Source organism: Mastigoproctus giganteus, chromosome 2 (assembly GCF_048544385.1).
Source record: "Mastigoproctus giganteus isolate SK-2022 chromosome 2, ASM4854438v1, whole genome shotgun sequence".
NCBI lineage: Eukaryota > Metazoa > Arthropoda > Arachnida > Uropygi > Thelyphonidae > Mastigoproctus > Mastigoproctus giganteus.
Genome location: NC_143576.1, coordinates 169,876,692 through 169,902,814, shown reverse-complemented (window position 1 = coordinate 169,902,814; position 26,123 = coordinate 169,876,692). Strand labels below are relative to the sequence as shown.

Genomic DNA, 26,123 nt, shown 5'->3' with positions numbered 1-26,123 from the left:
AAGGCTTAATTTACGGTATTCACCTTAGACTATCTGCAGTTGTTATTTGGGTAAATGACTAAATTTTTGGGTTTGGGTAATTTAAAGTTAAGTTAAGTAGATTAATTTACTGGATGGGAATAAATTAATTGTAAACGGAATTAAAATATGTGCAAGGAAGCAGAAGTGCACAACTCCGTCCCTGGTTGTCATGGAGAATAAATTAATTAAGAACTCTAAAATATGTGAAACAGATGGGGCCAATAGTCATAATGGTAGACTTTCATTTGTTAAAACGTCTTCAGTTGGCAAAGTTTAGTGGAGAGAGAGAACACGTGCTGTATTTAAAGAAATTATGTCCCTGTGATGCACTTTGCAACATGCGGAAATCTCAAGTGTGTGAGATTCCAAACTGGGGATAGGTTGGAGGGTAGTTTTGCATTTATAATGTTTAATTTAGAATAGTGATAGAACCATTTTATGATGAGGGCTTCATATTGGAGAATTTTGTAACTGGTTTTAAGTTTTACTATGGTGATGGCTGAATCGACTAGCGGGGGGGGGGGGGGGTTGTGGGAATGTACATGTAATGTGAGCTTGGTACTGGATTGTCCTGTTCTCAAAGTGTTATAATGATAATATGCTCGTGTATTAGAGGTTTTAGTGGAACTGAATTTTGTTGTAGTACTTCCAATATAGCAAGCATTGCAATTTTGTTGGCATTTAATCAAATATATAATGTTGTTCATGTCACTTGTTGAGTATTTATGTGTTTCTTTATATGTATTGAATAAAGATCCAAGTTTATTATATGCGGAAAATATAAGTGTAATATCTGTGCCCGCGAATACTCGGCGGAATTGTCCTGCAAGACTACTATGGTAGGGGAGGATGATACATGTGTTTCCTTTTGTGGTATGTTTAGTTGGATTATTGGTGTTGTTTTTTGCAATGGCAATAATGTGTTGAATTACCCACCTCACTTAATTCAACCACCCAGAGCCTACCCACCTCACTTAATTCAACACATTATTTCCATTGCAAAAAACAACACCAATAATCCAACTAAACATACCACAAAAGGAAACACACGTATCATCCTCCCCTACCATAGTAGTCTTGTGGGACAATTCCACAGAGTATTCGCAGGCACAGATGTTACACTTATATTTTCCGCATATAATAAACTTGGATCTTTATTCAATACATATAAAGAAACACATAAATACTCGACAAGTGACATGAACAACATTATATATTTGATTAAATGCCAACAAAATTGCAATGCTTGCTATATTGGAAGTACTACAGCAAAATTCGGTTCCACTAAAACCTCTAATACACAAGCATATTATCACTATAACAGTTTCAGAACAGGACAATCCAGTACCAAGCTCACATTACACGTACATTCCCACAACTACACCGCCCTAGTCGATTCAGCCATCACCATAGTAAAACTTAAAACCAGTTACAAAATTCTCCAATATGAAGCCCTCATCATAAAATAGTTCTATCACTATTCTAAATTAAACATTATAAATGCAAAACTACCCTCCAACCTATCCCCAGTTTGGAATCTCACACACTTGAGATTTCTGCATGTTGCAAAGTGTATCACGGGAACATAAAAATTTCTTTAAATACAGCACGTGTTCTCTCTCCACTAAACTTGGCCAACTGAAGATATTTTAACAAAAGTCTACCGTTATGACTATTGGCCCCAGCTGTTTCACATATTTTAGAGTTCTTAATTAATTTATTCTCCGTGACAACCAGAGACGGAGTTGTGTACTTCTGCTTCCTTTAGCATATTTTAATTCCGTTTACAATTAATTTATTCCCATCCTGTAAATTAATCTACTTAACTTTAAATTACCCAAACCCAAAAATTTAGTCATTCATTTACCCAAATAACAACTGCAGATAGTCTAAGGTGAGTACCGTAAATTAAGCCTTTGCTATTCAAATTTAATTTTTTCTTATTATTCCTTCTTTCATTTCTTCACTTTCACTCCCTTCTCAACCCCTTTTTCAACCAGTCTTCTCTCTCTCTCTCTCTCTCTCTCTCGTTCTTAAATACCACACACAAAGCAAGCATTGATCTTTATTTCCAGAATCTTGCACAAAGAGCTCATCAGAGGAGCTCTTTGTGCTATCTGTAGTCTTGGCACATTATAGCCATAGTTGCTAATGCGCCAAAAAAAACCCAAACAAACAAACAAACAAAACTTTGTGCTATCTGAATTTTTAGGATACCTTTCCTAGCTTTGGGAAGGCATGGTAGATTGCCTTTCTCTAGGAATCCAAAAATTCTTTCTTAAGACTCTATTAAACAGAATTAAATGCAGATCTGTACATTGTGTTGGAGGGTGTTTTATCATTTCACAGTAGATGTCAACTGTCTGCTCATGTAACAATGTGTAAAAATGACCTAATTGCACAGCTTGTTCATTTACCAACCAGAATACCAGACAATCTTAATATCAGCTCCTGCTCTTTCTCTCTAACATTGACCGTGTACTTCTAAGTACACGGTCAATGTTAGTGGTCCTTTAGGCACTTCAGATTCCAACTTGTTGATCATCTGTTTTCCATTGGAGCGCCTCTCTCTCTCTCTCTCTCTCTCTCTTGTTTTTCATTTATATATCTCTTTTTTCTATTACTTTTATTATCTTTTCATTATTTTTGTCTAACTAATCTCTTCTTATCCTTACTCCCTCCTTATTATCTTTTTATTTCTCTTCACTCTTCTGTCTGTATTCATTCCTCTGTCCTTAAAACTATGACAACATATGAAAAATAGCCACCAAAAAAGGGCAGCCACTTTTAATGTTCTTTAGGGCCAGTCTCCCGAAAAGCACTGTAAAAGGAGTTTACTGTATATTTTTTTCTGTTTTCTGACCACAGCATTTTAATTGGTTGAATGTTATTTGGTTATGGGATAATATTGATATCCCTGAGATACTGATACCAGTGCATCTGGCAATGAGTACCATGCTACATCTAAAGTTGCTTAAATCTTTTGCTTTTCTTATTCTTGAATTGCACTCTTACAACATCCCCACATCCCCACACACTTTATATTGCATAGTTTGAACACACGCTGCTGTTACTGAACGAGTACTCCATTTCATGAAAAGGGTATGTATACCCAATAAAGTGGCCACTCAGTATATTTATATATTTTTAAGAAATACAATGCATGTTTGCTGAAATGAGAGCCAAGGAAAAAAAAAAATTAAAAAAAAATACAATTTATATGGATTCCTATTTATCTAAATTCTTCTTCTTTTTCTTAGGATTTATTCCATTATTACAATGGTTCTCCTCAACCTAACATTGAAAAGTCATTCCTTTATTCATTTTTTCCATTTTCTTCTATCTTCCCAATCTCTGTCCACCAGTCTTCTATTAATGGCTGCTCTCACACCCTCTCTCCACGTCCTTCTTGTTCTTCCTCTCTTTTTCCTTCTCCATGGCATCCATTCCTTGGCTCCTCTGGGCAATCTGTCGTCCTCCATTCTCTTCACATGGACAAACCACTCCAATCTTTTCTCCTCTATTTTATTAATGATGGTTTTTTGGACATTCATTGTATTCCATATCACGTCATTTTTAACTTTTTCAACCCTAGGCTTTCTTGCTGATCTTTGCCAAAAATCCATCTCAATGGCCAGTAGTTTTTTTTTTTTTTATCTTTCAGCTAAGGTCCAAGTCTCACATTCATATTTATCTAAATTTAAAGATAAAATTTGGATAAATAAGAATCCATTGAACAGCATCTATTATAATAACCCATTTTATACAGATTAAAAAGCTTGGTAAGAAAACAAGGTGAGAAAATCTTATTTATTCACTTGCAGCTTCCATCCATTATAATGGTAATCTCTGTTACATTCAAACCGTAGAAAAATTAAATACAGTTGACTTTGTGTCTTGCATATGAATATTACATGACATAAGTACATGCTGTTCCATTTATTTTTCATACTAGTAAGCTTTATCCCAGAATTCCTTTCACAATTTTCATCAGAAATTTGAACAGAATTTTATTTAAGTATCATTCTTTTCCAATTGCACAGTGTAATCTGCAACAACCATCTACAGTCTACAGTTACAGCTAAATTTGGTTATTGACTGCAAAATTTGAAACTAAAAAGGAAGACAAGCAGTAGTACCGTAGTAACATTAACAAATTTCATGTACTCCTTCTTCTGCTATTGGCACAATTTGTATCTCCACATTTCCTGTTCCAAGTTTTCTAGCTGGGCTGGTTCAGTGTAATATCCAGATTTTCATTGTGTGTGTGTGGTGTGTGTGTACGTATGTACACTCATAAGACAAAACATTATGAGCACCTACCTAATAGTGTGTTGGGTTGCTTTTTGCACCTGGAATAGGTTGACTCCACGAGGCTGTGGATGATGCCATCAGGTATCCTGGACCACCTGGACAGGAGGATATCCGGGAGTTTGGAAACAGATTGAGGCTATAGTGTGGACTGGCAAATGCTTCATTCCACTGCATCCTACAAATGTTCAATGGGATTGATGTGGGTGGGGGGGGATTTGGTGGCCAGGGGAGCACACAAAATGCTTGGACATGATCCTTGAACCATTCCTAGACAATGCCGGCCTTGAGATACAAGATGTTGTCCTGTTGAAAAAGTCCAGTTCCATCTGTTCACCATGTAGGGCAAAACTTGGTCTGAAACAGTGCTGAGGTAGGATCAGGCAGTGAGGGTGTATTTATTGGGGGAGATGAAGGAACCCAGCGATGTTCATGAAAACATACTCCAAACCATGATATCACTGCTGCCGGCCTGTTTTTGTCCCACTGTGCAGTTGTTACAGTTGTTTGCTTGCTCGCTGTTGGATATGCATTCATCCATCAGCATCACAAGGAATTGTGAAAAAAAAGGCACAACGGAGCTGGAACTCTAATTTATCACACCAGATGACTTTTCTAGGAATTCATCCATTATCCTGGAATGGTGCTCCACTACCCATTGTAGGCAGAGGTGTCAACAGGTCTACTCTATAGGCCTATCTGCAAGAGCTGCTGGATGGTGTAGTTGGAAATGTTTCTCTGTGTGCCCTGGTTGTAGTTGGTGGATGGATTTTCATGAAATTTTATGTTTGAGCATTTTAAAAAGCTTTGTTGAGCCATTCTGAATTCCATTAAAAATTAGATCAGTTAAAAATCTGGCAGGTATTTCATTTTTTGCCCCACCCTCATAATAACTCAACTTCCAGAGCATAGATTTTCATTAAATTTTATATTTGGGCCTTTTAAAAAGATTTTTAGAGCTAACCTAAATTTCATTAAAATTGGACCACTGTAAATGTAACAATTATTATTTCTTTGTCTGTCCATCCACATATAATAACTTGATTCCCACACCTTCCAGCGGATGGATCTTCGTGAAATTTTATATTTGGGCATTTTAGAACGATTTGCTAGGTATTTTCAAATTTTATTAATTGTTATTAATAAATTAAAATTAATTAAATTAAATAAAAATAAATTAAATTTTATTACAATTGTTATTTTAATTATTTTGAAATTATCTATGAGAGTGTAAGGTTTAATATAAAAAACAACACACTACAAAGTATTTTAAGATTTTTATTAACCATTGAAAAATTTACAGCAAAAAAAATAATAAAAATAAATAAAATAAATTCAAAAAATAGCAAGGGCTTAATTTTTCAGTACTCACCTTGATCGATCTGCAATTGTTATGGTTTGAACGGCAAGAGGTGACTAGCTTTAAGGTGATTGGTTCTTAAATTAAGGGGTGGGTAAATAGTAATTATGATGGAAACGGGATTAAAATATGCGCAAGGAAGTAGAAGTGCACTAACTCCGTCCTTGGTTGTCATTAAATTGGGTTAAATTGGGAATCTAAATAAATAAAATAATAAATGATTAATATTTAACAGCTATACTGATTTTTCATTAAAATATACTCCATGAGATTTTATCACTCCCTTACACTGATATGCATTCTGGTGATTAATTTTATAATAATGTCTTGACTAACATTATTTCAGGCAGTCTGCAAGGTTTCATATAAATTTTGTGAAGATGGGCAGACTTCACAGACTTGATGGCCTAGATAAGTGTTTCCCAAACTTTTTTAGTCACGGAGCACTTTTTATCTCACAACATATTTACGGAACACTTACGAAACACAAGTTTCGTAAGTCTTCTTTGATGAGAGCCAAAGAAGTGTTGCTAATATTTTATTACATATGGCGCACTGTGCATCAGGAGCATTTTATTTCCAATACATGTAAAGCCGAAATTCAAATAACTGCCATTATACTTTCGTTTTGATCTTTTATTAGTTGGTTCTTGTTTTTTCACTTCGGATTTCTGGGGAACAAAAGGCTGCGATTGTTCATTCTCACTTTGAAGTGTGACAATATTGGGTTCGTTTTCATCGACCACTGTTGCACTACTAGAAGTAGTGCAACAGTGGTCGATGAAACTACTGTTGCACTACTAGAAGTTGCACTACTTTGCTTCTCATTTTAGAGTTCTTTTTTTCAACCACCAATCCATGATCACATATTTTAATAATAATATTTCAAAATACTAATAATTATCAAAAAAAAATTTATACATGGAAGTGAGTTTAGTTATGACATTGGTTCGCTTCCTCCTCTCCTTCAACCCGTGTACTCCAGGCTAAATCGCATATGAATGGCATACTAGATCACCACATTGCTACTTTTTGGTAGGTGTCATTACCTCTGTGCATACTTCTCTATGCAAAGCCCATGAAAATAAAGTGTTCTGCAGTCTATATGATTATTAGTCTATGCCAGTATATTAATAACTGAAAAAAAAAATATGTTAAATATTATAATGATACAAAAGTGGTGTACGCTACAAATATGCAAAATTTATTTATTTTATTTTATTTTTTTAATTATTAATTACGATTTTTCACAGAACACTTGTTCACATCTCGTGGAACACATTTTGAGAAATGCTGGCCTAGATGATTCTATAAAAGCTCTATTTGGGTTTAAAGTCAGGTGATTGGGGTGGTCACAACTATAATTTGCAATATCCCTCCTGTTGTTTAGTTGCTAGAAAGTCCCTGCATAGTCCCTGCACAAAGATCCCAAAGCACAGCTTTGGGATCTTTGTCTTGTAATATACAATTTATTCAACAAAGTTGAAGTCCAGAGGACATTGCCTTATGTTCAGGAATGTTTTTATAGCCTTCATTTCTTGAAATTCCTTCAATTCTGAGGATGTCACCCAATCCAGAAAAACAGAGGCAACCTCAGATCATGATTGAACCACCACCACCATGCTTGAAGGTACTAAACAATGTGGCACCATTTTTTCTTCAGTTGATCATCTCACATAAATGTTACACTTGGATCCAAACATTTGAAATTTGAATTCATCTGTCCACAGTATGTTTTTTCACTCTTCAATTGTCCAATTGTGATGGCTTTTGGCCCAAGCCAATTGTTTATTTTGATTTTCTGGTTTTAATAAGCTTTTTTGGACCACTACACGTGGATATAGACATGGGAGTTCGTCTGTACCTGTTGAACTTGGCTGGGATTTCATGTGCATTAAATCATTGATTGCATTTAGAAATCAGTGTTATGGTCTTATCTTGTGCTTCGTTGTTATGCATGGTTGTCCCGATCCTGGTTTGTCCTTTAAACTTCCAGTCTCTCCTTGATTTGTCGAATGGTGGTTTCTTTTCCTTTAAATGAAACACTTAGTTTTTTGCCAGTACTTCTCATGGAATAACTTTCTTTATACAGAGTTAAAATAGCACTACTTTTTTTCAACATATAGTTCCTTATTTCTTGCCATGTTTATCATGAAACACATGATAAACATTTTGTGTAAAATCGAACACTCACCTTGCTGAATGGTGAGTTACAGCTCACCATTCAGCAAGGTGAGTTTTTCTAAGTTACAATTCTTTTTCTCAATTTATATTATTGCAAAACACTCTAGAATCATGTACAGAATTCAACCACATTTAGGAATCTACACCTTTCTGGAATATTCTTGAATATTCTAGAAATTTCTTAAATATTTTGTAAATATTATTTCAGTTTTTTATACACAATAGAAAATATTTTAATAAAAATTGGTAAATAAGTTGGTCCTATTTTAATAAAACTTTGAAAATTAAGAAAAATTAAATGTGATTCTAAACTTTTAGTCGGGAGAGTATATATATATATATGTATGTATGTATCATTTATTATTATTATTTTTTTTTTCTCTCTCTTTGCAGTCTGAGAATTGTTTAAAGTCTAAATATCCTTACTGAATTGGTTTCTTTTCTTTGAAATGTATAGTTTGTGTTTAATTCCCCTCCCCCGTAATAGTTTCTGAAAAATTACTTTTATTACAATGTTTCTGATTAAAAGGATGGCACTTTACAATCGGGATTTGTTAAAATATAGGGTCATAGCTTATATTTTAACAAATCAGCTAAAGGCATTTAGGAGTTAGTGAAATTCTATGGCACATGTTTCCTTCATTTGCAGTTTTTGTGTGGCCCTGATTAGGTGGGATCCTTTATATAAATTTTTTAGGGAATTTCGTGTTTGCTGACATTGTTTTTTTTAATTTTTATTAAAATTGACTTTTTCACTGATCAGAATTTCTGAAGTTGCAGAGCAGGTAATGAAACACACATTTAGTTTCTCGTCATTTTATCATTATTTTATTTTACAAATTTTGGTATGCTTTGAAATTCCAGTTGCATAGAACACAAGGTAGTCTTAGTAAACAGGTGTATCTGTTTGGTGATACTTTCCAGAATATTCTCTCAAACTTGCACAGCGTAAAATAATTACTTTTGTAATTCTTTATCAGTCACTCTTTGTATCTATATTTTTTTTTTGTCACTTTTCTATGCTTCAGTAGTTCTTTACCTCTGAAAAAATGAAAACATAATAGGACATGCTTTTATGTTTTCATCCTTCATGGGCATTCAAAAATATGTTCAAGAAGAATGTTATTACTGCAGTTTGAAACACTTGCTTTAGTGAACAGTTTCATGTTTACATTTGTAGATATTTTACTGACTATAACTAATATTTCTCTGTATTTAATATCATTGATCTGATAATAATAGCAAATTTCTCATTATTCATCATATTAGTAATAATGGACTTTATAACTGTTTCTTCATTTTCTTATAAGCAACTTAATTTTTTTCTTTGTTATAGTGCAACAGTTACAAATTTACAGCAAAAAGTGGAGCAACTTCAGACAACAAATGCACTAATGAAAGAAGATCTTGCAATTGCAAAAAATCAGATTTTATCCTTGCAAGATGAGAATGCACATTTACGGAAAACACAGGATAAAATGTTTGAAGAACATAAAAGAAAACTAGAGGTCTGTTCTTAAAGTTCAAAACGAGATAAATACTAATGTGCATATGTTTTATATATATATCATTCATGTAACAAATTTTTAAAAAGGTTCTATTTATCACCAATAGTGACCTATTTTTTTTCCTTCTACAAATCACTTCCACATACCCTAAATGACATACCCACCGATTTTCACAGTGTTATCCTAACTGTTTTGACACTAGGGTCTCCCAAATAGGGAAACTTATTTTATAACCACCTGGTATTCAAAGAAAGTGCATCATCTAGGAATTTCATATTTCTAACCCTTTTTCACGATGGTATGTTACATTAATGACTAGCATCACAAATAGAAACGTAAACAAAAGATATTTATTAATAGTTAAGGCAAAGCTAAGGAATATTTGACATGTTCTCAAAATGGTCCAAATGAGCATTTGCAACCTTATACAACAGTTTTGGTAAACACGACAATTATGGCTGAAATGTTATCAGAAGCCCTCAATTTCCTTCAGTTTATCATTTTAAATGGAAAACAGAATGAAAAGTTCACTAGATGCAAACTAATATTTAGTTGAACTCCCTCTGGTCCTGATGACAGCAGTACACCGTCGAGGCATTGACAAGATCAATTTCTGAAGATAATCAACTGATAGTTCATGGTTCCAAACATGAATTATGACTTTCTGAAGTTCACGAAGGGTCTTTGGTTTCTTTCTGCCAACTGCAGGTTCCACATGATGCCGACAGTTCTCTATAGGATTCAGGTCCGGGCTGTTTCCTGGCCAGCTAAGAGTTGTAATGGACTGTTCTTCCAACCATTTTTTCACCTGTAACAAAAGCAAACACATTACTGTCAAACCTCTAATGCAGAAATGAAGCTAAAGTAACTACAGAAGTGCCTACTTACACTTTTTGCCCGATGACAAGGAGTAGAGTCGTCCTGAAAGATGCAGTTACTTGGCAGGTTGAAATGGTCTCTAATGGTTGGCAGCAATTTGCCTTCCAATATAGCCAGGTATCTATTGGCATTTAAGCCTTTTATAAACTATTTCTGCAGTATGAAAAGCACCCTCATATCATTTGGCTGGTAGGGAATTTCATCGTAGACACCATACAGCCCAGATGGTATTCTTCACCACACTATGACGAACCATTTATCTCCCATCATAGCCTTGCAGGTTGAATTTCTTCTCATCTGAGAAAATAACTGACTTCCATTGCTTGGGGGTTCATTTGACATGCTCCTTATAACAAATTAATTGGTCCGTTTTCATTTTTTGTGAAAGGAGGTGCTTCTTCTTAGGACAAAGGGCTATAAGTCCATTTTTGAAGAGGCGTTTCCTGACTGTTATTGGCACTTGCTGCCACTTCTGTATGTTCTTCCCCTTCTCTTTTCAGCTCAGACGAAGAAGCTTTACAGTTTTTAAGGCATAAGCACTTCAAAACATAGTCCTTTCCGTCTGGTTCCTTTTTTCCTATTGGCAGAACTAGTATTCTTGAGTTTGAAAAGAAATCTGCTCACTGTCGACTGATTACAAGACTCTATAAGCAGTATGACGGGAAGAACATCCTTCCTCATGTAAAACAACAACAGCATTCTTTCTTCATGGCATCAACTGCATGTAACTCGTCATCCTGACACAAGCAAGGAATGACTGCAACTCTTGCAGAGCGTGCTTATATAGCTGAAAGTAACAGCTGACAATATTATGTCATCACCTACGCGTGTCAATCTTATCTGATGCAATCTGTAAGAATATTGCCGTATACTTAAGTTATTTGGACAACAATTACGATTTTAAGGGTGATGCACTTTCTTTGAACACCACTGTGTGTGTGTGTAGTTTGATTGTTTAAACTACTTCAATTTTCTGGTATTTATTTTCTATAAAGGTATTAAGGTGTAAACGGAACAGGAGATTCAGTTAGAATGTGTAGTCTAACCTATTCCTTGGGGTCTGTAATGATATTAAAGATATGATTAATACTTAATGAAGTTAAAGTTAAAATTATAATTATTTTAACAAACTTTAAATAGCATTAATTAATCATCAAATCAATATCAACTAAACATTCCTTTACCTGGTCATCTATCCACTACTTCATCGGGGGCTTTGAGCAGATCGATAGCCAGATTAAAGGAATGTCTGATAATTACCCATTTCTGTTAACTCCTTATCAGTTTTGCCATTGTTTTGAGATTATTTTTGCTCTTATAAATTATTTAGTTAATTGAAATGAATAGATATAATTTAATTTGTAATATCAGATAATTTTAATTTTTAGAAAAACTTTAATCTTTGTTTCTCCTCCACCAGCAAACTGGTGGAGGAGAAACAAAGCCCAGCAGGTAATTATCGGAATAAGGGAGAAGAGTTATACTTACAGTATCTGTCCATTGGTGGTCTGTCGGAAAAAAGAGGGGTTAGTCCCGTTCTCTGTTTGTTATATAACAGGGTTGGTTTTGAGTGTACAGCCGCGCGTATTGTTAATTGATATTGTTGCTGTGCGATGCAATTTGTAAGTCATGAGATGACAGGTCTGATTTCTACGTAGGCCGGGGGGCAGGGGGCTGAGTCCGCGGGGGGGATACTTCCGATTTATTAGAAATATATGGAAACACTATTAGAAACCAAACAACCAGACTAATAAAAATAGGCAACAATGAAAAAAACACAACGGAAGCAATTATAAAACTGATAAAAACCCTCACAAAAAACAATATTCCCAACAATTACGGTAAACACCACATAAAAGTGGCCATACTGATGAACATCAAAAATCAACCGAACATCTGCACAAATAATGTTATTGACAATACAATAAAACAACTATAAACCAGAATCAGAATAAATGTCTAATTCATAATGCAAAAGAAAAACTACCTAAATTGAGGTCCGGATTTATTGCACTCAGAGGAGGCTCGTCCTCTGACCGCACTATAATCCGTTATCCTGTATTAACTCACCCATCCAAAAATTAAAAATTAAAAATCCAAAATGGAAATATAACACCATACTTCCATACAAAAGAACATAACTAAGATGAACGATGCAAGGTAAACATTCACTTGATAGGAAGCTGTATATATGTAAATAGCTATCCCCTAAGACAATACGGGCCGAAATATTAGAAAAGCTATACCGGCCCAGTCCAAAGGGATAGCAAATACTAATTCATGTAAATAGCAACAACTAACTCATGTAAATAACATTAGACAACGCATGTAAATAACAAACAACCAATTCGTGTATATATTATTTTCACCACGTAATTTCTAATAAATCGGAAGTATTCCCCCCCCCAGACTCAGCCCCCTACCCCCACCTACATAGAAATCAGACCTCTTATCTCATGACTTACAAATTGCATCGCACTGCAACAATAGGCGTGGCTGCACACTCAAAACCAACCCTGTTATATAACAAACAGAGAACGGGACTAACCCCTCTTTTTTCCGACAGACCACCAATGGACAGATACTGTAAGTATAACTCTTCTCCCTTATTCCGATAATTACCCTTTGGGCTTTGTTTCTCCTCCACCAGTTTGCTGATTACGATGCTAAGATTAAAGTTTTTCTAAAAATTAAAATTATCTGATATTACAAATTAAATTATATCTATCCATATTCAATTAACTAAATAACTTATAAGAACAAAAATAATCTCAATACAATGGCAAAACTGATAAGGAGTTAACAGAAATGGGTAATTACGAGACATTCCTTTAATCTGGCTATCGATCTGCTCAAAGCCCCCGATGAAGTAGCGGGTAGACGACCAGGTAAAGGAATGTTTAGTTGATATTGATTTGATGATTAATTAATGCTATTTAAAGTTTGTTAAAATAATTATAATTTTAATTTTAACTTCATTAAGTATTAATCATATCTTTAATACCATTACAGACCCCCAGGAATAGGTTAGACTACACATTCTAACTGAATCTCCTGTTCCGTTTACACCTTAATACCTTTATAGAAAATAAATACCAGAAAATTGAAGTAGTTTAAACAATCAAACTATAATATATCTAGCACGTATAATGTCTAATTGCCACACGGCAATAGCATTAACGTTGCAAAGTGATAAATTGAAAATAATCATTTAGACATTTATAATAATTATTTAAAAACACAATATATATGTATATATATATATATATATATCTATATATTATTATTTTTTTAAATTAAGGGCAGATTTCTAGGTTTTTTTTAAATTTATTTTTTCTCTTTCAAATCACAAATCCTAAATGGACTTTTCTGTAATCTGTCTAATTTCGTCTAAACCTGTTGCTTGTCCATACTTGGTATTTTCGCTGTCCTCTATCTTAATGATAGGGATAGCAACCAATATATTTCTCTCATTTCAATCTTTTCTTCTTCTTCACTGTCATCATTTCCTTCATTTAGCAAATTAATAAAGTATTTTTTCCATACTTCTAAAACATAGTTTTTCTGTTTTAACTTTGCCCTTATCATTTTTGATTATCGTAATTATGGCCCTCCCCCCCCATGTTTTGAGATTTTTAGCTAAACACCAAAACATTTTTCCACCCTCCTGATACTTGTTTACTCCTGATATGATCTCTGGTTCCTCTACCCCTTCTGAAACCTGCTTGCTCTTCTGGCAAGTTTTTCTTCAAGTTTCTTCTTCAAGTTTTCTTGAGATTCTGTTCAATATGATTTTAAGAAGAATCTAGCTAGCATGAGAAATTAGGCTAATAGTCCTGTAATTTGAGCAAATTTTCAGATCTCCTTTTTTTGGTAAGGGGATGAAAATTGATTTCTTCCAATCTGATGGCCACTGTCTTGTTTCCCAAATTTTTACAATAATTTTATGAAAAAACTTGGTGCCCTTCATACCTGTAGCTTTAATCAGTTCCGCTAGGAGTTCATCAATTCCAGGTGACTTGCCACACATTAGTTCTCTGATGGCTTTTTCGACGACTTCCTTCAGTGGAACTGATTTATGATCACCCTCTTGAAAAGGGGTTGGCAAATCATTAGTGCCAACAGGTGCTCAGAAATCATTAGTGCCAACAGGTGCTCAGAAATGCTGCTCACAGTATTCTTTCCACCTTCCTTTGATTGTGTTCTCCTCTGTTAAAATTTTCCCTTTGGAGTTTTTAATCACATTAAGTTTTGGTCAGAACTTTTGTCTTAAGGACTTAGTTACATCATTAAGTCCTTACATCTTCTCAATATATACAATTCCTTTATTTCAGTACACATAATTAACTAATAAAAATTAAAATAATAATGGTCTGCATAGATTCTGATGTTTTCAAAAGTCATGGTGTTGGGTGTGCCTTTATTGCTAATTCTTAAAATCATGACTGCTTTTATTTATCTTCTGCAGTTTTGTTTACTAACTGTAAGAATTTCGTTTTTAGATACACTTTCCTTGTACGCTGAAAGGACAGAATTCATGGGATACCTGGTTTCTGGGCAACGCGACGCTGCCACCCCTCTTACTAGTGGGTGAACCCACTACTTTGGCAGGTATATAGGTACACTGCATTCACGTAGATGGTAATTCGTTATCAGTATGGATAAACGTCATGAGTTAATAGACTTTGAAAGAGGGATGATAGTGGGTGCCCGACGCATGGGGAGATAGTACAGAAATTGCACTATCCCTGCTTGACAGTATCAAGAGTGTATCGGGAATATGCCATTTCCAGAATAACATCTCATCATGGACAGCACTGTGGGCAGAGAAAGGTGGTGGATGAATGTGGCCATCAATGTCTGTCTTGCATTGTTTCAGCCAACCGGTGAGTGACAATGCCACAAATCACTGCCATCTTCAACAAGGGAGGTGCCACAAATGTCTCCACCAAGACCATCGGGCGATCATTAGCTGCAATAGGCAATGGGAGCCGCCAACCAACCAGAGTCCTCCGGGATGCTTTAGTGAACTAGTGGAAACAATGCCTCTCCATGTGACCGCCCTTATCCGGGCGAAAGGTGAGCATACCCATTACTAGGTAGGTGGTAGGTATCCCATGATTTCTGTCCACTCAGTGTATATGTGATATGCACACTACTTCCTTTGTGACTGATAGATATAGATGTTCTCACACACGTTTAGTCATCTTGGAACAAACTCCCATCTGCTCTTGTAGAGGTGGGTAGCATGAATAAATTCAAGGCTAAACTGTTGGAGGGGATGGACAAGTGAAATGGGGTGTTGATGTTTTTGTTTTGAGTTTGTTTTTTTTTTTTTTTTGCTGTGCTATGTAAGCTTGCCTTCTTGCATAATTTTCCACTACTACTACAAATAATGTCAAGGCCTGCAAGTCCGGTAGCTGTATAAACCTACGAAGTGTTTCCTTCTGCATAAAATTGTTTTTTTTTGTGCAGTCATGCTAAGTAATATCTGCTTGCAACACGATTTTCATATTCTGCCTTTGACAATGGCAATGTGTGGTTGTGTGAACAATCCAAATATATTTTGTTATACACTGGTGTGCAAAATTTAAGGACCAGTCAGGTTTTTACCTGTAGCTTCTCATAGGAGTGGCCTGGGTAGGGGAAAAGCATACCAAAGGAACCTCGTGAGGTACAGAAATGATGAAGGAAACAACACCGACACAACAACGGAAACACAAAATGATACAGAGGGACTTTATTCAAAAATGGCAACATAGCACTGGCTGCCATGATACAGATTCATCACTGCCAAAGATGCAACAAAGGGAAGACGTGGTCCTCAGTAGGAGATATGGCCACCCCTAATGCTGATGCAAGCTTTGCACTGCCTATCCATACTTAGAACAACGTTGATGTTGTTTAAGTTCTTGCAGTAACATCGTCCGTTCCTCCGTCAGCACCATCTTCAGCTGGTAGGTGTGGACATGCCGCTAGGCATCTATCCAGAGCATGCCATATGTGTTCGATGGGATTTAGATCGGGGGAAACGGGCAGTCCGATCCATACGAACAATGTCCTCACTTTCCAAAAGCATATCAACAGCTGCAGTGCGGTTCCCACCGTTATCATCCATAAACATGAACTTGGGGCCAATGGCACCTCAGAACAGACACACACATGGGGAACGATTGCCTCAGTACAATAGCGTGCACCAGTTACAGTACCACCTTCCAGTATCTGGAGTTGTGTACGTCCATCCAAGATAACGCCTCCCCATATGAGAACACCTCGACTGCCATATCAATCCCTTTCAGTTTGCGGGGTGATACCATGTGCCAATCTCTCGCCAGATTAGCTGACATCGAGAATCGCTGCTGAGACTGAATCTACTCTCATCAATAAAGAGTACCTTAAGTAAAGATTTTGTGGTTGTAACCTTTAGAAATAGTGTTGGTCCTTAAGTTTTGCACATCAGTGTAGTTGTGGTAACTGTGTTGTGGTGAAATAAAGGCACTATATAACATCATTTGTGAAACGGGTATATTGTGCATGTATTTTGTAATTTAATTAGATGACCAAGGTATTCCCCCATAAAGTGTGCTGTTGTGTGGAGGGCTTTTGATTGTAGAAATGCGATAAAAAAAAAATGCACAACATTTGCCATTCCCATGATGTAGAGGGAATTGGGGATCATATTAATGACTTTTGTTCTGTAAATGCTGCAGATTGTAATGTGTAGAACATTGTGTACCATATAAGGCCAGCACCCCATGGACCTGAACTATTGGTAGAACCTCTCAGTTGTTCTTAAACATATGGTATCAGATTCCGAATCTGATGCTTTTGATTTAGAAGATGATATAAACTTTTGTGATAAAGAAATTTATAACCATGGAGCACAGCTGTTTACTCAAAGTGAACTCTGCAATCTCGTGAGGGATTTAAATATACTCAAAGAAGTATATTTAAATACACTGTTCAGCAGAACTCTTAGTGTCAAGACTGAAATCCAAGAATCTGCTTGAAGTCTTTTCATGGTATAGACATTGTGAAAAACAATTGGTTTCCCATTTTTTTCGAAGAAGGCTCAATGATATATTGCAACAACTTTCCTCCTGTCTTGAACTATTTTGGAATTTTCTACCAACTAACAGAGTTTAAGCTATTTATTGACGCATCAAAGCAAAGCTTGAAGGGAGTTCTCCTATATAATAAAAACAAGTATGCATCCATTCCTGTAGCCCATTCAGTGCATGCATGTTAATTAAAACTTTGAAAATATTAACTTTATTTTGGAAAAAACTCAGTACTTGGCTAGTGTATGTAAATTTTAAAGTTATAGATCTGTTACTTGGCCAACCACTTGGTTGCACAAAAATTCTTTGCTTTCTTTGCATGTGGGATAGTCAAGCAAGGAGTGAACATTAGGAAAGGAAAATGTGGCCACCAAGACAGCATCTGACACCAGGTTCAAAGAACATTAAAGATGAATAACTAGTAGATTGAAGAAAATTAATGTTACTTCCTCTGCATATAAAGCTAAGTTTAATAAAACATTTTGTTCAAGCCCAATTAAAGAAGGAAATTGTTTCAAGCATGTTTGTACTAAATATCCATTGCTTAACTAAAAAAAAAAAAAAAAAAAAAACAAGTTGGACCTCAAATCTTCAAACTACTGCTAGATTGTATTTGAAGAATTCCTGAACCAAACTGAAAGAGACACATGGCTTTCAAAATGTATGCGGTTTTTTGGGAAATGATAAACACTCAGATTATGAGAAAATTATGGGTGACATGCTGGAAAAGTTTAGAAAAGTAGACTACAGTATGAGTGTTAAAGTAAGCCTCGTGCACTTTCACTTTAACTATTTCCTAGAAAATTTAGGTAGCTTAAGTGAAGAGCAGGGTAAAAGATTCCATCAGCATATAAAAGAAATGGAAAAAAGGTACCATGTGCAATGGAATGTCAATATGATGGCTGATTACTGCTGGATGCTAAAAAAAAAGAGGTACAGCCATGAAAACTAGCTGCCTCAGGAAGTCAAAAAAGTGAAAGTTTAACCCATTCTATTATATAAGGAATCCAGTTTGTGTGACATCTGTGCTTGACAGGAATCTGATTTTATATAATTTTATCAGTATTTTTAGATGTCTGCCTGAAACATCTTGATCTGCATACCCGTGTTTGGATATCCCATTATGACAACACATGCCCTCAAGTTACTGTAGTTATGGGTACTTGGTTCCCATCACTATCAGATGTTTCTTTCAGGTGTCAGTATGAACATCCTCCATATTTTTCACATCTTCAACCCTGTGACTTACCTTTTCCTACATTAAAAATATAAAATAAATAATAATTAAGGGGACATGTTTTCAGCTGTTCTGAAGCAATGATCAAAGTGGCAGATGATGTTCATAAGTTTTTGGAGAATGGTAATAGTGTTGGGATAGATGCATTATGTCAAATTGGAACTTTTCTGAAAAGTACCATGAAAATTTAGACATATATTAAGATAAAATGAATAACATTAATAATACAATAATTCTTTTTTGAACAGTCCTATGTAATCTATTAAATTAGTTTCTTTTGCTTTAGAGTGTATTTTATTCAAGGTACCATTGTTAAGAATGAATTTCTCACATTCTCATTTCATGATGCCTTGATATGTCTTTATTTATTGTATTTGAATATGTGAGAAAGTAAATCTAATAGCAACCTTAAGCTGTTAGATTTTTCTTTATTGCAGACACACACACCCACACATACACACATTTGTAGGCACATTGGGAGTTAAGTTATTTTGACTCTTTTTATTGAGTTATTCTTGAATTTTTAACAGAGAAAGCAAGGAAAAACTATCCTAGAGCAGTGTTCCTAGCTTGTGCTCTGCAGATCACTAATGATCCATGACCACTTGTGATACATGTAACTTATGAAAGTGGCCTGTAGGACTTGATTGACAGTAAGACAACTTTTTTGTGTTAAGCAACAGTGATGGAAAATACATATATATGTCCCATCAACAGTGGTGGCAAATTACAACCTTAGGTATATGTTGATCTTGTAAACATATACCTATAACAACTTAACATGTTAAGTTTTTATTTGATCCCCTATGTGCTACAGGTTAAAATAATTGTAAACTTGCAGCTCCAGAGTTAGATGCTGTCCATTGTACTATTCACAAAACTTTTATGTTTGAAATAAAGAGGTTTTTATAATTAATGATACCTATTTCTGTGATATAGGAGACAAGAGCTGACATATCAGCTGAGAGAGAAACATATCAGACTAATCAAGCTGGCCTTGACTTTCTATATAATGATATCAAAAGACAACTTCAGGATGAAATGCAAACACGACAGGTAAGGAGCTGAATATTTAAATTTTTACCTTGTAAATATATGAAATTTCACTTGGTAGTAATAATTTTTTTTCTTTTTTACCTATGGTGAAGTAATTCGAGTTATATGATGCTTTTATTGCTTTTAGTGAAGATTTCATATTTCAGTCATAGAAGCATAATTTGTTTTGAAGGAGAGCAAATCATGTAGAAACTCTCTGGAAACTTTCAGGGAAGTCACATACTCATTTGTCTCACCTCTCAGATGATTAGTATATGACACTAAAGACTTATTTGCGCTGAAATGCACCCCCATTCCTGAACTGTTTACACAAAGGTGAAGTTTGCTCTTTTAAGTGCTTTATACACTGGAAAATATAATGGCACACAGGCAATAATAATAATAATAATAATAATAATAATAATAATAATAAATAAAAAAAAAAAAGTATGCATTATATATCACCAATCTCCAAAAAAACCAGTGCGATTTAAGGATGATTGATGTGGAGATTATAAAGATTGGTTGTGTGTTCGGGCCACACCCCCACCAACTCATTTTAAATACAATCCTTCACGCTAAAAATAAAATTAAATCTAACATCCCAACCAAAGACAAAAATAAAACTAACATCCGCATAGTCCTCCCTTACCACAATGAACTAGCAGGACAGTTCCGACGCCTATTTAACAACACTGATATCTTCCTTGTTTTTTCCACCTACAACAAATTAGGATCCTTCTTCAGCACCTATAAAGACACATACAAATATTCTACAAACGACCTTAATAATATTATATACCTCATTAATTGTCAACCAAACTGCAACACATGTTATATCGGAAGTACCACTACCAAATTTGGCTCATCAAAAACATCCAACACCCGTGCATACTACCATTTCCATAGTCTCACGTCTAACCAATCTGTCACAGAACTTACAACTCATGCCCAGACTCACAACCACAACCCGCTCATCGATTCTGCCATTTCCATCATTAAACTAAAATCCAGCTACAGAATACTTCAATATGAAGCTCTAGTTATTGAATGGTACAAGCACCACTCTAACCTCCAAATTCTGAATTCTAAACTCCCCTTCAATCTTTCCCCAATTTGGAACCTCTCGAGATTAAAGTTCCCACATGTCAAAAAAGGCATCACGAGAGTATAATTTTTTATTCTTAAAATACCATACGCATTCTCTCCCCACACATTGCCAACTGAAGACGTTCTTTAACTAACGAAAGTCCTCGTAAAGACTATTGGCTTCACTTACATAGTTTTTAATTATTCTTCTTTTTTTTATTTCGATGACAACCAAGGATTGGATGTGTACACTTCTGTTTCCTTGGGCCCATTTAACTCAGTCAACCTTTACTTACCTCCCTCCCTTTTAATTTTTCAATTTAACAATTCAACGTAAACATTAACCACGCTACCTAAGTAAACCATCGCACATTAATTTCAAGGTGAGTACCGTTTTTTAAGCTTTCGCTATTCTTTTCTAGTCTACTAACACGGTACTTGAAGATTTCTAAAAATTTCGTATTGTCAAAAGTAAGTCACCTTTATTGGACTAAAACTCGTGCAAACTGAAATGAATTTAGAAAAGAAATAACCTAATGGAGTGGTAAGAAAGAGAAGTTGTGCATGTTGTGCATTATATGTAGAGAAAGGATGGAAAATTATACCTGTGGGAGGGAAATGTAGGAGAGATTTGGCCTCTGATGCCTCATGTCTTAAGAGAAAAAAGCAACAAGGTACTCCAACAGGCAAAAGAAAAATGTAGTGTTTGATAAACCATAATGTCTGAAATGAGTGGCTGAGGTGGGGGGAAGTTTTGGTTAATTTATATTTTAGTTTTCTGGCAATGTTTTATTTATATTTGGAGTTTGAAATAAAATTATTAGATGCTATATTTCCAAATAGAGGCACTGTCTGTGGGTATTTATAATTTGCATTTGCGGTTTATTTTTATTGCTTCTGGTCTTGCTTCTTTTTATTGCTAAAAGTTGTTTATTTGCCGCCAAATACAACTCCACTCATTCAGCCTATGGACCAAGGGGCGATTGCCACATTTATGGCGAACTATCTTTGAACCACTTTTGCCCAAGCTATAGTTGCAACAGACGCTGACCCAGAACTATCTTTTGCGAGAGTTTTGGAAACAGTACGATATTTATAAATGCACCAAAAATATTGCGGCCGAGTGGGAGGCTGTGACAAAGAAATGCATGAATGGAATCTGGAAAAACTGTCCAGCATTTTGTTAATACTATTGATGAATTTGATAGTGAACATGAACTTGAAATGTTTACGGAAAATATTGTAGGTCAGGGAATGACCACCACATATTCTCGGAGCAATATGGCCTTAGTTGTTAATGCTCCTAAAAACCAAACAACAACAACAACTAAGAAAACCTGATGGTTTTTGCAGACAGTAAAAGTTATTAGAAGAAACGTTCAAAATATTGTACAATTTATTTATTTCACCTAATGTAAGCATTCCTCTTGTTGTCTACTTCTTTTAATGATTGGTCCACTGTTTTTCAACTCTTTATTGATACAAATTAAACAGAGTTTCCTTCAAGCTATTAGCTACCCATCACAAAGCTGGAGATGACATTCATGCAAAATAAGGCAATATGATACTCTGCATCAGACTGTGCTGGTCCCATAGGAGATAGCACTATTGTTGGTGAATCTATTGTCAAGGAAAGGGGAAATATATTTTGTAAAAAGGATAGGTAGAATAGGACCAGGATATATCAACCTGAGGTGATGTTGATGATTGTAGAGCATCTGTCATATTTTAAGTGCACAAAAGGTAAAATTGTTCTGAATGTTGGTACTAATGCCATTAGTAGCAGCACATCTGAGAAAAAGTCACAAGTTAGGATTAAATATGAAATTGTCTGCAATTCTGGCCATACATGATAGGAGTGAGCACATAATAAGAGCACTGTCAAAAAATTTAGCCATGTAGAGACTGTGCAAGGCTCATGGGATAGAATTTTTCTCAGTGTGATCTACACTTGTTAACAGGAGAGGCCATTTTTACAGGAATGGGATGCATTTAAATTGAAGAGGTGTAAGAATATTTTTTGATGCTATTGAGTCAATGTTAGGTGGGTATTGTATTAATATCTTGGGGGGGATACACAGACTAATTGCAGCTGCAGGCAGAGGTGTAAGTGATTCTTGCACTGCTTCTATTAGAACATGCAGCTGGAAAACAAGGTGTTGGAGATGGGGAGGAGTTAAGCTTCTTTGTTAAGAAGCACAAAATTTAATGTAGTATACCCACTTGACATGGGTGGTAAGTGCAATATTGAGTCAATTTCTTCTTCTCTCATTTTTGTTTTCACATAAATGAGAGTAGAAGTATGTTATAGTGAATGACTATACAGAATGAATGAATAGTATAATGAATTACTAAATCAGAATGCTTATAATGGGGTATTTTAACTTTCCTGATTTTGATTGGAATTTGTGTGTTGACTGCTCACAGTAAAAAGACTTTTACTATCGACTTTTGGATTTATTGTGACATTTTTCTGCATCAGAATGTTAGAGAGACAGTAAGAGAAAGCAGTACTCTTGTTCTGATTATCAGCAGCAACTCTTCATGCATTAAGAATATACAGATAAAGGAACCACACACACAGTAAGCACAATGTATTGATATGTGGATTTACTTAACAAAGTAACTACTGCTAAGGGCAAAGGGAAGGGCTTTTGCTTTCATAAAGGTGGGTGAGTATAACAGTTTCAGTCACTTTTTAAAATTTATTTATTGGGACCAACTGATGATGTTACTATTAGCAAATTCTAAATGGAAAGCATTCACTGAAATGATTGTAGAAGCTGCTAGGCTTTTTATAACAATTAAGAGACACTGTTCAAGGTTTAGACCTAAATGGATGTCAATGACCTGATCAGACAGGTGGCAGAGAAGAAAAATCCATGGGATGCTAATAAATTATCAGGAGATATAGAAACCTACAGTAGGTATAAACTGGTCTGCACTCAAGTGGCAAAATCAGTTAGACAAGCTAAGGCAGATTGCTAGCAGTCTGGCAAAGAATGCAAAGAAAAGTAGCAGATTTCTTTATTTGTGCGAACACTAGAAGGAAAGGAATGAATCCTATTTGTCAGCTAGATGTGAATTGTATTAGGGAGCTAAATAATTTTGTGATAATTGAGAGCAAAGTACAAAAGAAATTATTGAAGCTAAATCTGATTGGATGCTATGATACAATAATAAAGGAACTGGATACAAAAAATCATTTGAAATAATTATAAATCAGGGGTGGGCTGTCCCTAGGGTGCACTGCACCCGGGCATCAACATTCAAGGGGTGCCTGAAAACTTGAAACTTACATACACATATGAAGAAAATTTTAAAAAGTTATTTTTCTGAATATGAACATGTTACTGAACATTTGTTGATGTGTCCATAATGCTTGGATACTCTAAAATTTACTATATAAATTAATGCTTCAATACTCCTGCGAGGTCCAGGTGGACCTCGCAGGAGTATTGAAGCTTTTTTTACATGGCTGTACTTTCTTGGTCAAAAAAATTCCAGAAACAGTGTTGAGAGTAATTTTCTAGGAAATTGTGCAGGACTCATTTGTTTATTCTATGTATGAATGAAATTTTGAGGAGCTAATCTGCTTAGGAAGACAGCACTGCTCGTTCTTGCCTTGGGTTTATATAAGACAAGAGCTAAGTTATGAGACTAAATTCATCTGAAGCTTCATACAAAATAAATTTTTATGTCATACTAGAAGAAAGATTTGAACAACTGAAGGTTCATAATAATAGTTTTAATTTTTTACTGGACCTTTATTTGTTTCCATCTCTAAATAAGGAAACTAAAATTAAACATTGTATGGACTTACAAATTAATTTGTTGGATCCTTCTTTAAAATGCCCTCATGGGCAGCACATTTGGTAGGATCGCCATCATCCCCACACCAGGCAAAAAAGACCAGAGTTCAGATCTTTTGATGATGGGAGGAATTTTTATGGCTCTTTTTCTCAACATGGCTGAGTTAGTCGGTCTCAGGCAAGATTAGCAAGGTTTTTTTTAATCCCGGAAACTGGTTTTTCATCCAGCAAACAGAAAATCAACTACAGAACGTACAATTTTTACAGTCAATATACATGGAGGAACATGGCCTAAGTTCCTGATGCACCTAAAACACAACAGTCCTTTTTAAAAAGAAATTGACATTGATGCTATTAACTTGAGTGAAGAAATAGAAAATTTGTCAATTTTTATACAGCCAGACATGGAAGCATATGATGGGTTACAATATATTTTTTCAATCTCCATGTGCTCTAGTGACAGGAACGGTGAGAAATATTTTTATTGCAATAGAAACGTTAGGAAGCATAGCAAGATGCAAATTTGTTAACCTTTCTTCAAGAAATGTAGGAACCTTACACACATAAAGTTCCTACATTTCTTGAAATGCATTATGGGAACATAGGAATCCTTTAAATACATAATTCCTTTTCTCCTATCATTGCCAACCGAAGACATTTTTCACGAAAGTCACTCGTTGTGACTATTCACTTCACCTTGTTCTTATATTAATATTTTATAAATGACAACCAGGGATGAGGTAGTGCACTTCTTTCTTGAGAAAATTTTAATTACAAGTTTTTTTAACAATTCCATCTTTATTTATTTTAACTTATTTTAAACTTCATTTCTACTTCAATACCATGTAACTAAGCAGATCAGTTAAGGTGAGTACCATCAATTAAGCTCTTATTGCTATTATTAAGTCGATTACATAACGGTACATTAAGAAACTCTAGAAATCAGCTAAGAAGAATAAACATTATTCAGTTTTTTATTACAATATTACTATATTCTTCTTTGTTATATAATTTATAGGTATAAACAATACTTTTGTATGTATAACTGTTACTTCATTGTTTCTTTTCTAATTAATTTATAATTTATACTTTTTATAAGTTGTGATTATGTAAATTTTGTTGTCGATAATAATTATAATTGTATTACTTTTGTTATTAATTATCACTATATGAATAAAAGTACAAAATATATAAATATTTTTGAGGAGGGTGCCAAATTGCTATTGGTACCTGGGTGCCACATTCCCTAGGAATGCCCCTGTTAGAAATCATTTACTTTGATTTCAGAAAAGCATATTGACAATATAATTTCTTATAAAAGACAGCTGTACAGATTGGAGCTGTGTGTCATTAGGATCATGTTACTGCTAATGAATAATGGTATATTTTTTTAGTGGGAGAAGACCGAGACTGCTATCAATGGGCACTGCTTTTCTTGGACCAATGTTATAAGTGTATTTGCCCCAGTATTCTGTACCAGGCCCACTGTTATTTTTGATATTTATTAATGATATTAACGAAGGCATATCAGGCTTAATTTAAGTTTGCAGATTATACAAAGGCTTGCAATATGATTAACTGTAATCAAGGTATGCTACTGCAGCAATCTAGAAAAATTAATAGCCA

The 26,123-nt window shown here is 34.9% G+C and overlaps 1 protein-coding gene across 1 annotated transcript in view; it reads left to right on the top strand.

Annotated features, from left to right (window-relative positions):
• LOC150089737 (RUN and FYVE domain-containing protein 2-like) overlaps positions 1-26,123 on the top strand; it is a 399,341-nt gene that overhangs the window by 164,553 nt on the left and 208,665 nt on the right. Inside the window, exons 8-9 of the mRNA XM_090389637.1 lie at positions 9,213-9,384; positions 19,501-19,617. Of these exons, the coding sequence (XP_090245763.1) occupies positions 9,213-9,384; positions 19,501-19,617 (289 nt within the window). The remainder of the gene's footprint in view (positions 1-9,212; positions 9,385-19,500; positions 19,618-26,123) is intronic.